The sequence below is a fragment of the Carettochelys insculpta genome, chromosome 6 (genome assembly GCF_033958435.1).
Source record: "Carettochelys insculpta isolate YL-2023 chromosome 6, ASM3395843v1, whole genome shotgun sequence".
NCBI lineage: Eukaryota > Metazoa > Chordata > Testudines > Carettochelyidae > Carettochelys > Carettochelys insculpta.
Window position 1 is genome coordinate 64,041,841 of NC_134142.1, and position 12,118 is coordinate 64,053,958.

At 42.4% G+C, this 12,118-nt stretch overlaps 1 protein-coding gene across 1 annotated transcript in view; it reads right to left on the reverse strand.

Annotated features, from left to right (window-relative positions):
- Window positions 1-1,640: 1,640 nt before the first annotated feature.
- Window positions 1,641-12,118, reverse strand: part of CDAN1 (codanin 1) — a 59,563-nt gene continuing 49,085 nt past the window's right edge. Inside the window, exons 21-28 of the mRNA XM_074997078.1 lie at window positions 11,266-11,329; window positions 10,638-10,716; window positions 9,686-9,843; window positions 8,189-8,296; window positions 7,757-7,820; window positions 6,194-6,387; window positions 4,523-4,630; window positions 1,641-3,678 (exon numbers count right to left, since the gene is read on the reverse strand). Coding sequence (XP_074853179.1) covers window positions 3,553-3,678; window positions 4,523-4,630; window positions 6,194-6,387; window positions 7,757-7,820; window positions 8,189-8,296; window positions 9,686-9,843; window positions 10,638-10,716; window positions 11,266-11,329 — 901 coding nt within the window. The 3' untranslated portion in view covers window positions 1,641-3,552. The remainder of the gene's footprint in view (window positions 3,679-4,522; window positions 4,631-6,193; window positions 6,388-7,756; window positions 7,821-8,188; window positions 8,297-9,685; window positions 9,844-10,637; window positions 10,717-11,265; window positions 11,330-12,118) is intronic.

Genomic DNA, 12,118 nt, shown 5'->3' on the forward strand with positions numbered 1-12,118 from the left:
GTGCCGCGGCCGCCCGCATGCTAATAAAGCGCTGAATATGCATTTCAGCGCTTCATTAGTAAACTTCGAAATGGCCATTTGCGTGGCCATTTCGAAGTTTGGGGCTCGTGTAGACATGGCCATTGTGTTCTAAACATCCAGATGACATGCCTATTTCTCTCTAGAAAACTGCTCTTCTGGAGTGCTTTTTGGCCTTCAGCATTGTCTGTGTATTGTGATGCTTCAGATAGGCTCCCAGCCTTAAAAGGTTGGCTTGTGTTCAGGAATGCAGAGGAAGCACCTTTCCACCATAAGGTTTTCTGGTTTTCATTAACTGAAGGAATGAATCAGTGGATGCTGATCTATCCTTTCGTTTGCATCTCTTGAGAATGACTCAAAGGCCAAGGCCTATCAGAGGACAGTCCAAAGTTCTCATGTGCAAACTCTTACACAGGACTAGAAGGAATCTAATATGGATTGATGGTAGGTACTGTATCTCAGTTTCTTGATCTTGTAGTGTGTCTACCAGTTATCCTGATTAACCTGGAGTCCAAGAACGAACAGGTATAAATAAATTCCTAGACAATGCAGCCAAACTGGTAGCTTTGTCAATGCCCTGTGGATGAATAGATGAAGAGTAACATTTTGTAATGATAAAGGCAATTGCCTTTTTTTAAAAAAAAAAAAAAAAAAAAAAAAAAAAAAAGGCCAAAACTGCCACTGGAAGGATCTGATGAAATCACACAGATGACCAGGAAGAGGCTTATTGATGCTGAAATTTTCCTGGAGAGATTACAGAGAGGAGAAACTAGGATGTCCATTTTGCATATCATCTTTCTTGACCGTGCTTTTTGAAATCTTAGGAATGTCCAATTTCCTCCTAACCCTTTTCTTGCTATGTAGAAAGTAGAGCAGTGCCCTGAACCTGTTTAGTTTTTAGGGGCAGGTTTTATTGCCATTAGCTACAGTAGGTGTCTGCAACCTGCAGCTCTGGAGCCACATGCAGCTCTTTAAGAACCTCTTTGTGGCTCCCAGTGCTATAATTGTAAAGTTAAAAAAAAAAAACCTCCATTATTTTCAATAATGGTAAAAGTCTAAAAGCTCAGCTATGAACAACTCATATCTAAATAGCAAACAATGCACTATCATTGGATAACTACCCCTTTAATATGTGCAGTTCGTTGTGGAATATGATACTGTACCTGTATTTTGATCATGTTGCTATTAAAGTCTTATTCACATGCATTGTGGCTCTTGAATTGAGGTGGGTTTTTTTTGTTTGTTTGTTGTTTTGTTTTGTTTTGTTTTTTAAAAGTTTGGAAAGGAAAGGCTCCTCTCGCTAGGTTGGTTGCTGACCCTTGGCTTAAAGTTTTCTTATACCTGGAGTTTTGAGAGAGGATAAAGGAAGTTGAAAAGCTGGAATACCAGACAGCATCCTTACTGCAGTGACATCTGTCTAAAGTTGACTCGAATCATCTGTGTGGGAAATGAGGCATGCAGCTCCTTAAGTTTATCTCCAAATGCATGTAGGCTCTGTTGCATTTACCTTGCATCTAAGATGACTTTTGGCTTACCCAGGAAGAACCTTGATAGAACAGAAGAGAGAGGAGGGGGGGAAAATAAGATGTTTATTATTGTCCCAAAAAGCAGCTTTAAAAATCACGAGGCTACAGGGTTAAAGAAGGTATAAATTGCAACTCTGTTTCCACCACTATCAGCAAACAAACAAACAAACAATCTTATGTTATGGCACAAGCAAGCCCTAGGCCTGGGGAGAGCCTGCAACACTCAAAGGAAAGGAGGTGTTGCCCACCAATTTTGGGCTGGGGAAAGTTCGAGATGAAAAACTGACAGAGCAATACAAGTCACCACCCAACACAGAGATAATGTAATTGAAAAGTCAGTGGTCCACCTGCGCGGCTGGACCAGAAACTTCACTATTCCAACAAAGCCCTCGCAGAACATTACAGGATGAGTTCAGCTCCCCAGCATCTTCAAGATGGGCACCCCAGTGTGCTTCAGTTTGCACCCATTTAAAAAAAGAAAGTCAGTGTGCAGGTCTAGCTTTATACAATTACAGTTCAAAGACAAAACAGCTGCAATTTGATAATCTGTTTATTATAGTAAATCTGACAGCTTCCCTAAGATATCAGCCGTAAAAACTGTCCTCTTTGGCTTCTCTTATATTCTCTGACAGATTTATACAGTTAGTCTAATTTTTAAAAACAATTTAGCTCTGGCACATTGCATTTTCTATCCCAAGAATTCTTATCCACACCAGTGAGAGAGGTTAATTAGCAATACCAATGGCCATGCAGATAGTCTGGGATTCACCTTGTACAGTTGTCTTATGTAATACAACATTTGCTCTTTAAAGAACTTGTATTTAGTGAGGAAAAAATGATACTCCATCAACCCAGCCTGTTCAGAACAAATATCTTTCCTCATGCAGCAAGGCAAATCCTTTGCAAACTCTCTGATGAGCAACTAATATATTCTTAACAAACCCCATCCCCATGGAAAACTATATTTAAGATACTAAAAATTAGAAGCCCCTCTTCATTAGCAGTACCCTGTTTAAGGTGGATCCGTGAGAATGAACAGCACCTACCAGCATGCCACAAATGGGACTGCTTCCTTCCAAACATTTTAGTGATGCTACTTCATAGGAGTTCTGTTACACGTTCACTCTGGTCTGTGCTTATCACTCAAGAGTATTTCTACGTTAAAAACCTCAAACACAAGGTCATAAGTATTTTAAAAAGACAGTAAGTAACAGATTCATGGCATTTATACTCACATTACAAAAGCAATGCCTCTTAAAATATGTCACCTCTCCCCCATAAAAAATAAGCAGATAATCTCTCATATCTATAAAAATATGAAATACAAGTGCTGCTTTTGTTAAGTGAGACACAAAACATAAGCATGCATATCCTTTAAAATATCTGATCCAATGCGCAAAAATATTTGTGATTTTAGTTTTAAAATGAGTCTTTAAAAAAAAGACAAAAAACAAACCCTCAAGCTTGAGTTCATGGTGAAAAATAAATATGCATTCATCTACGTGGGACTTTTTCCCCCCCTCTTGGGGGAGCAGTGCCTTTTCTATCAGAGTCCATAAGAAATCACACTAAATTAAGATAAGAGATGCCCATCTTAGGAAAACATCATTAACCCGTCCAGCAAAATAGCAGGTTTTGTGCATTAGAACAAATCACAGGCTCTGTTCAGAGTCTCTTGCTGCTCAGGTACAAGATGTGTTTCCTCTACAGCTGTAGATCATTGGCTGTGAACCACAGTAAGGTTCATAAAAGATTTCCAAACATAGAGAACTCCTCTAGGCACCATTTCCATTTGAAGATGTAAATCCCTCCAAAACACTTTGAGGGACGTGTTCCTGTCACACCTAGAGACTCCGTTGAGGGAAAGTTTGATTCAGTCTTTGTACAAGGTGACCCATCAATGCAATGTCGTCCACACAAGGGTCTTATTGAATGGACTCTGCAGAATTATCAGATTTCACATCTTGAGCTCTCCTCAATTTCTTAATCCATCCACATATTGTCTGCACTAGCTTTGTGCTGCCACAGTACCTCTTGGTTGTCTTACCAATTCACAAGGCCTTGTCCTGGGTTCTCTAGCATGATGCTCAGATATAAATGTTCTAGAGATAGTTTCCAATTCTTTAAAGAAATTCTGCAAGAAGCAACACAAAAGTCAGAGACCATCTTACAGCAGAGTGAACCAAAGGATATAAAATTCTTTTGAGTAACTAAGTTGATATTTCCCAAGCAAAAAGGGGAATCAAAGTTTTTTGTTGGGAAGTTAATACAATGACAGACTACACCTGTGAAAACAGATGAAGCAAAGTGAAAGAATGCAGCTGCAAAAAAAAGTAAGATACACAGATCAGCTTGCCAAGCCCTCCCTTTCATCCCTGTGCCCATCTTAGTTTATACATTAAGGTGGTATCATTGCCTTATTCTCAAAGGTGCTGAGTACCTGCTGTTTCCACTTAATGCAGTGGAATTTATGGGTGCCAAGTGTCTCAAAAAAAAAAAAAAAAAAATCAGGCCACATTTAGTTAGAAAACTGACTTGAGGCTCCCACATTTGATTCTCTGGTGCATTTTGGTGAGGGCCAAGAGACTGAAAAGCAGTGGACCTTGTCGGATGAGAATTTCCCATCATAGAGAAGTTCTGAGCGGGAGCATAGCCAACAGACCCAGGCCCCTGTAAGCTTGGCCATGTCAAGGCATGGCCAGCATATGCTGCATTTCAACTATTTCCTAGCTAATTTATGGTTCCTTGGGGATCACATAAAGGCATTTCTAATCTATGCTGGGGCAGGACAGGAACAGGCTAAAAATCAAGGAATATTTCTCTCTCTCTCTCTCGCACGCACTATTGCGCCAACCAGAAACTCCATGTAGACAAGAATCTGTGCCGATGCCTTTGAGAGAGGGGTACAAAAAATTCTAAACTCAAAAAACAGACAGCATGCTCGTATTCACAGCTGAATATTAAATACAAATACTTACTGAGGGCCAGAGAAGCTCCAGGAGGCTATGCAAGCATCTCTCTATCTCTGCATTTTCCATTAGACCATGGTCAACAAGACCATGAAGCATAAACAGGAACAAATCCCACTGCAGAAGAAACAAGGAATGTCAAGTTCCTTGAGATGGGGTATGGCCCGCACCTACTTACTGTTAAGTTATGTTCTGAATGTACTCATATCTGCATTATAGGGAAAAAGCAAAGGTGAAAGGAGGAAGTGAATTCTCTCCCTGAGTTTTGGGGACAAACCACACCTGTTATATGATGTCTAACCTTTGGCATGGCATAAATTTTTCCCTGCAGCTCATCTATTCCACTCTATAATACAACAATCACACCATTTCAATACTGATGAATGCAAAGTAATGCATGCTGGAAAACAGAAACCAAAATCTCACACTCTCTCTCTCACACTCGCTCTCTCACACACACACACACACACACACCCTAAACTAGTTACTACTATTCTAGAAAGATCTTGACATTATTGTGAAGAACTCTGAAAACATCTGCTCAATGTGCAACAGAAATAAAAACCTAACTATGTTAAGGAACTGTTAGGAGAGAGATAAAAACAAGACAAACAGAAGATATAATAAATGCCACTATATAAATCTGTGGAATATGCCAACATCTCAAATACCACATGCAGTTCTGCTTGCTCCATCTCAGAAAAAAAACAAACACTGGAAAAAGTACAGATATGGAACAGCTTCCATATGAGGAGGCAAAGTCTGGAACTGCTCAGCTTGGAAAAGAGACAACTGTGGCAAGATATGAGATCTATGAAATAACGAATGGTGGAGACAAAGTATTATTTATCCCTTAACAACACAGGGATCATTCAAAGAAATAGACATACAATTTAAAACAAAACACAAGGAAGTATGTGCCCCCCACTGCACAGTCAACCAGTGAAATTCACTGCCAGGGCATTTTGTGAAGGCCAATAGTTTAACAGGATTCAAAAGAGAGAGATTTAAGTTCGTGGAAGATAAATCCATCTATGGCTATTAGTAATGATGATGAGGATGCAACCCCAGTCTCCCTAAACCTAGGACTGGACAACAGGTGATGGATCACTAAATATATTGCCCAGTTCACTTCCTCTGAAGCCACTGGCACCAGTCACTGTCAAAAGAGAGGACACAGTCTAGACTGGACCATTGTACTAACCCAGGCTAACTGTTCATACGTTCATTCCAGTTCTGGATTCCCAGATAGAAAGAGACTGTTTCTTGCTCAACTCAAGGACAGGTTGGGAATTCCCTTCTAATTTTCAAAATGAAGCTGATACCCTGAGCGTCTGGAACTAGACAGGAAAATTCTTCAGACCCAGAGAGTTATACCATGGGGCCACATATGTGTGCAGTCTAATCCTGCAGGTGGTTCAGCAATTTTGTCATTTGTGCAAGCATTAAACTGAACAAATTCTAGTGTCACTCGCACCTCCCTGAACACAAATATCACAGTCTGCCTTCTTGATAACACTATATGCTACTCTTACTTTTCTGCTGTCCCTCAGGAAACTCATTGGTAGTCAAAACCTGCTGTCTTCACGTGATGGTCAATCACAGAAGTTAACAGTACTCCAGTGTGCATACGGCAAACTGGATTGGGCAGTTGGCTCTGGAAAACTAAGCAAATCCCACCTCGCGCTGTTCAACTTCTGAGAGGTAGCCAACATTTTTCCTGCTGAACATCAGCTGAACAGGAACAGGAGTCCAAAAGTCTTCCTTCCAAACAGATAGAAGCAATTTCAAAAGGCTGTAGATAGCATTCTTCTGTCTTTCAGGTTTCTTCTGGGTCTGAGGCTTAAGGCCCTGAATAGGAACACGATCTGAAACTATGGGATGAAGGGGATGGACCAATACAGTTTATTACTATTACAGTTACAATCTTGGTATGTGCAGCACATTGTTAGTGAGCTGATAGGCTTGGTTAGTGTCAATACAAATGCCAAGGTGAAAAAACTGATGAAGAGCTAGTGCAGAGCAGCAGTTTCACCTGAGACAGGGGGGTCAGAATCTGGGAACATGCACAATTCAAGGAAGAAGACAGCAGACAATAAACAGAAGTCTATTATGAAGTTGCCTAATGCTATTCAACTGGCTCATTGCCCACAAAACTGGGAGAGGGCAGACTAAATACTAACAGAATGGAATGCAGTCATCATTCCTACAAAGGGCAGTGGTTACTTTCATTGAACAGAACTTCTGAATTTAAAAAAGAAAGTACACTTTACACTCCTATCTTTACTGGTACATTAGTAGTCCAAGATTTACTTGGGGCTGCTGTACTTTCACTTCATAGTGGATTAACTATTCATTTTTAATTACTCTTATTACAGCACATGCCAGTTGCAGCTGCAGCATTGAGTTAGAATGGGGGGCAAGAGGGGAGACTGGGTTATGGTGGGGAGCTAGGGGTGCCTGGATCTGGAGGAAGATTGGGTTAGAGCAGGGAGCTGGGGGTGCCTGGCTCTGGGGGAGGGGATTGGGTTACATATAATTTCACAGCACACCCAGCATGAGCGCTGAAGTGGGCCACGAGGTGATAAAGGTTTCTGAGCACTGCTCTAGATAGCAGAGATTGAATGACTGGCCATTGGGAAGCTCTGCACCCACATTGTAAGCTAGAAATGTGTGAGGTGTACAGGCCCATCAGGTATCAGAAACCATAAGGTTTTTAAGTCCCAGCTTGAGAAAGTCGTGGCTGGGATGACTTAGTTGGGGTTGATCCTGCCTGAAGCAGGAGGCTGGACTTGACCTCCTGAAGTCCCTTCCAGCCCTAGGATTCTATGATAATCTGACATAAGTAGCAAGAAGAGAAAAATCACACTCAGTAGTTAGCTGCTGCTATAAGATGGAGGCCATACTGCATTGGCTGATCTTACATAGAGAGGTCACTGAGCCACATCAAATGAGCTGCCTGTCTCTTACAAGAAAGGTATGAACACTGGAATCAAATATTCCATTTAGAAAAAATGTTCAATTCCAAGAATCCAGATTCAGGGATATCAGAGCTCACTACCTGTTTATATGAAGGGATCAAGAAATAGGAGAGAGAAAAGAAAGAGTGGCTAAGGTAAAAATGTAGTTGAAGAAGGTGATACTTTTGTTACAAGAGATCCAACAAAACTCTGAATTAAAATCAGAGAAAAAAAGGATACCCAGAGGTGAAGGGAGAGCAGTCAGCATTGACAATGAACTTACCTAAGAGAGATGCCAACTCTACAGTACACCTAGCCAGCTGCTGCTCTGAGGTGGGACACATGAACTAAAAACAAACAAAATTGGCATGTTACTTCAGAAAGCCATCCCCAGAACCTGCTGCCTCTGCTTCAGACTAAATAGGAACTTTGCATGAAAAATAATTAGGAAAGACACAACCAGTGACAGCAGGAGATGCAGAACTGTTGACTCAGGGCCATTAAAGAAGGAATGCTCATGAAGATGCACAAAATTCTCCATGAAATCAATTTATCTTCAAATACCCACCCAGATATCTAAGGCCAGAGAAATGAAACTTATCTTTGCCACACCTGAGCTCAGATGAAAGGTGCCCACCAAAACCTAGCAGGTGGTCAGCAGGTTCATTACACTAGCAGGTACACAGATAGCTCGAAAAGCACTGTGTACTTCTACCTTTCTGCATTGAAGCGTTTGGCTCAGTCTTTTCAACAAGCACTCCAGCTGGTCATAGGGAATTCCTTCATCTTCGTCCCTGGGGCCCACAGCAATGCAGAGCACATCCTAGACAAAAAAGCAGCAATAGCTCTTCTAACAACTCCTCCTGCTTCTTACACTTTGCATTTCTAGAGAGTGATCACTGGACTGAAGATGGAGATTTACATCCATTCCCTACAAAAAAAGGGAATATCCCCCATGCTCCCCACACCCCCAGAAGTGGTTAGTATTCACCCTGTTTTACAAATTAGATATGAAAGCAGAAATATTACCACCAGTTTTTTAAACTTGGTGCCCAAAGCTAGGCAACTAAACTTACATAGGTATGTAATAAGTAACCTGTACCTCTCACTGATGTCCAGAAGGGCAACAGCTTCTCACCACTACTGCAAATTATGTCATTTATTTAAGTACCCAAATTTTAAAGTTTTGGTCTAAATGATTTGCCAGAGGTCACAGATTCAGTGGCAGAGCTGGGAATAGAATCCAGGTGTTCTGGCCCCTGACCCATCCTCTTGTCATCTTCTGCCTCATTGTGAGGCTCAACACTGTTATTACAAGGAGTGCTATATCACACTCACAATTAATACATAGCATTAACTGTCTGGTTCCTTGGATCTTTTTTCCTGATGCTGCGTGTGGTTAACATCCAACATCACCAATGATCCATCAACCAGTACTAGTATACTTGAATGACACCTAAAAGGCAGAACTCTAATCAGAAGACTTGGAAATAACTGCATTTTAGAACGTCATAACACCTATGTCAGATCTAATGACTCCAAATGTACGCTTTGCAAAAAAGCAAGATTTTTACAAAAATATAAAATCCTCATATAACTTTCAGTGATTTTTTTTTTGGTAACTCCAGAAGGAAACACTTCATTTTAAACAGTACACTTCCACTGCAAAAATAGTAAGTTGTCCTGTGGCAACTAAAGACTAACAAAATTATTTGGGCATAAACTTTCCTGGGCGCAAAAAAAAAAAAACACTTCATCAAAAGCACAGAGTGGAAAAGCATACAACAGGCATACAGTATTTATGCCACACGATTCCTCATTGCTCTTGCAGCTACAGACTAACACAGCTACTCCTCAGACATTTCATCATGGTCACTTTTCAGACCAGTGCTGCACAGAACTCACTGTGACAGGATGGCTCACGCACCCTCACAGCGAGGACTCTGAAGTGATGCATGTGGAATCAGATGTACATCTGCCTCTCCCCCTCCCCCCAAAGCCACATCATCATGAAGATGGTATTTGACAAGGCCCTTGGAACAAGAATGCAGATCTCTAACAGCTGTCGCAAGCAACTGAGAAGCAACAGTAGATGCATGCGCCCCACCACCTCAGGATTGTTCCTTGGAACTGTGACAGCTTAACTTCAATCAGGGGAGGAAAGTCAAAAAAGTATCAGTGTAACCAAGAAGAGAGAGTGGACGTTCTGTACTTTGATCTCATTGATGATCTGAGAGGGGAATGGAGCGTGGTGCTGGCAGTCAGGGGGACAAACTTTCCTCTCCCCTTGTGCATCCTCACTGGGCAAGGAAGACCCCTGGACTCTCAGCATTCGATTAAAGGTAGTCCTCACTTCTCTTTTGATCAGTGCTGTAGGAACAAAGAACAGGGCTTATTACATTAATATTTTTCCTCACAAGAGATATTGAGAGCAGGTTTTCAGGACACTGCATCGTGGAGGCCTCCCGCACATCCTTCTCCATTGAGTGGTGTCTCACAGCCGGTATGAGGAACGCGTTAGGCTTCCAACAAGCCAGACCACTGTGCTCCTACTCCTTCTCACAATCACAGGCCTACCACACCCCTCAGCCTCCCTCCCGCAACCACCACCACCACCATACACAGGGCAATGCCACGGACAATGCTGTCCCCACAGCTCTCAGGAGTGTAGTTAATGGTAATGCCCAGCCTCTCTCTCAAGCCTTCTATTAGAGATCTGTGTCTCCTGTGATCAACAATTAAGCAGAAAACAAACTAGCATCACTATTAGATAGTGTGTACATTAGGAAGCTGACGTGGCGTATTGTGCCAGTTTACACGTCAGTGCTTTAGCATGTCCACGCCAGCCATCACATCAATTCATGTTCTCAGCCCAGCATCCACACTAGTGTGGTTCTCAACAGTTGGTGAGGTACTGAGCTCATAGCTCTTGGCACAGCTGCCAGAAGCAATGGCTTCTGGAAAATTCTAAATGCCACCAATGCATTACAGGACAGTAGCTGGAGAGTTACTGCCTGTGCATCCCCCCACCTTAGCTTGCTTCCCCTTTAATTGGCTAACCGGTTAAACACCATGTTTAACCAGTTAACCAATTAAACTAGATTTTACATCCCTAGTCCCTGCCTTCAAGTCAGGAACAGAAAGTGAAGAGCGCTGTAGCCTACCTGTGAGATTGGTCGACAGCCATGTGCAGGCCTTCTCAGTAGCCAGTCCCACCGCTATGTCTTCTGAGCAGCTCAAAACCTTTGGAATAGATAAGCAGCAACATTGCCATTACAGCCAGTCACAGGACAGCCCTGCCCTACTGACCAGGGAGAGACAAAGGAACAAAATCTCTAGGGAGGAGTTTTCATTTCAACATAGTGTGTCCAGAGTCATACGTGCATCTCGATCAGCAACTGGGACGAAGTGACTCTCATGGAAATTGGGTTCTCAAATGATCAAAAAGGTATTTTTTTTTTTTACACATTCTGTAGGTGAACCCCACTGACTCAGGCAGTATTAGGTGCTAAGAGAGAGGTATTACTTTAATGCAGACCTGATGTACCATAAATTGAATACGATTAGCGGATCACATTGATTATAATGGGAGTTAACTGTGAAGTCAAATGACGATGATGTAAATCTAATGGATCACTTTGGCAGAAACACCCAGTTAATCTGGGCAAGCATGAGAGGGTGATTTTATGTCAGTGAATTCAGCCCTCCTATCAGAGGGATTTCACAGTAGCAGGGATACAGGGATACTGATCAGGGCTGAAAGACAAAGCCTTTAAGAGGCACGGCACATACTGCTGCTGATGTCTCTTCCGGAAGCAGCACTCTCACAGCTTCAGGCCCTCTCAACCTGCAGAACCTGCAAAGAAAAAATGGCAAAGCCTATACTGTTGTGCCAGCCAAAGGTCTATGGCAGCAGTTCTCGACCTTCATTGCACCAAGACCACTTCTAACAACAAAAATTACTACACAAAAACACAGGAGTGGGGGCGACCAAAGCCTGAGGCTGCCCAAGTCCCATTGCCCCAGGTTTGAGGGGTAGGCGGGGGGTACAAAGCTAATGCTTAAGCACTTCAGTCTCAGACAGGGGGCCTGTAATCTCAGTTCTGGTGCCCAGGGCTGAACACCAAGGTCAGTGGACTTCAGGCTTTAGCTACAGTTCCAGGTAGTGGGGCTCAGGTTCAGCTTCAGCCCTGGTATTATCATTAAAATAAGGATGTGACCCACCCTGGGGTCTTGACCCACCGTTTGAGAACTGCTGCTCTGTGATGACAGGGGTATCCCTGCAGGGACTTCAACCTGCTGTTACATTTCATCACTGACCTCAGTGGGCCCCTCAACCAGATAGGTCAGATTAAGCAAAATTTAATTACAGGCTCCTGCTATATAACACTCAGAATTCCCTCCTTCCTTCCTCTCACAAAAGAGGGGAAAATATAATCATTAGAGATTAAGTCATCTTGGAGCTACAAGCAACTAGGGTATGCAGGACAGTATCTTCCTCAATTCCTTCCCAGGGATCAGGAGGAATCCAAAGGGAAACTGAAACCAGGTTACAGGGATGCAGCTAAACATGTCAGGATGTGTAAAGCATGGGGGATGTGGGGGAGGGAAGGGGCAGAAGAGGCTTAAAAATACTGGTGTAATC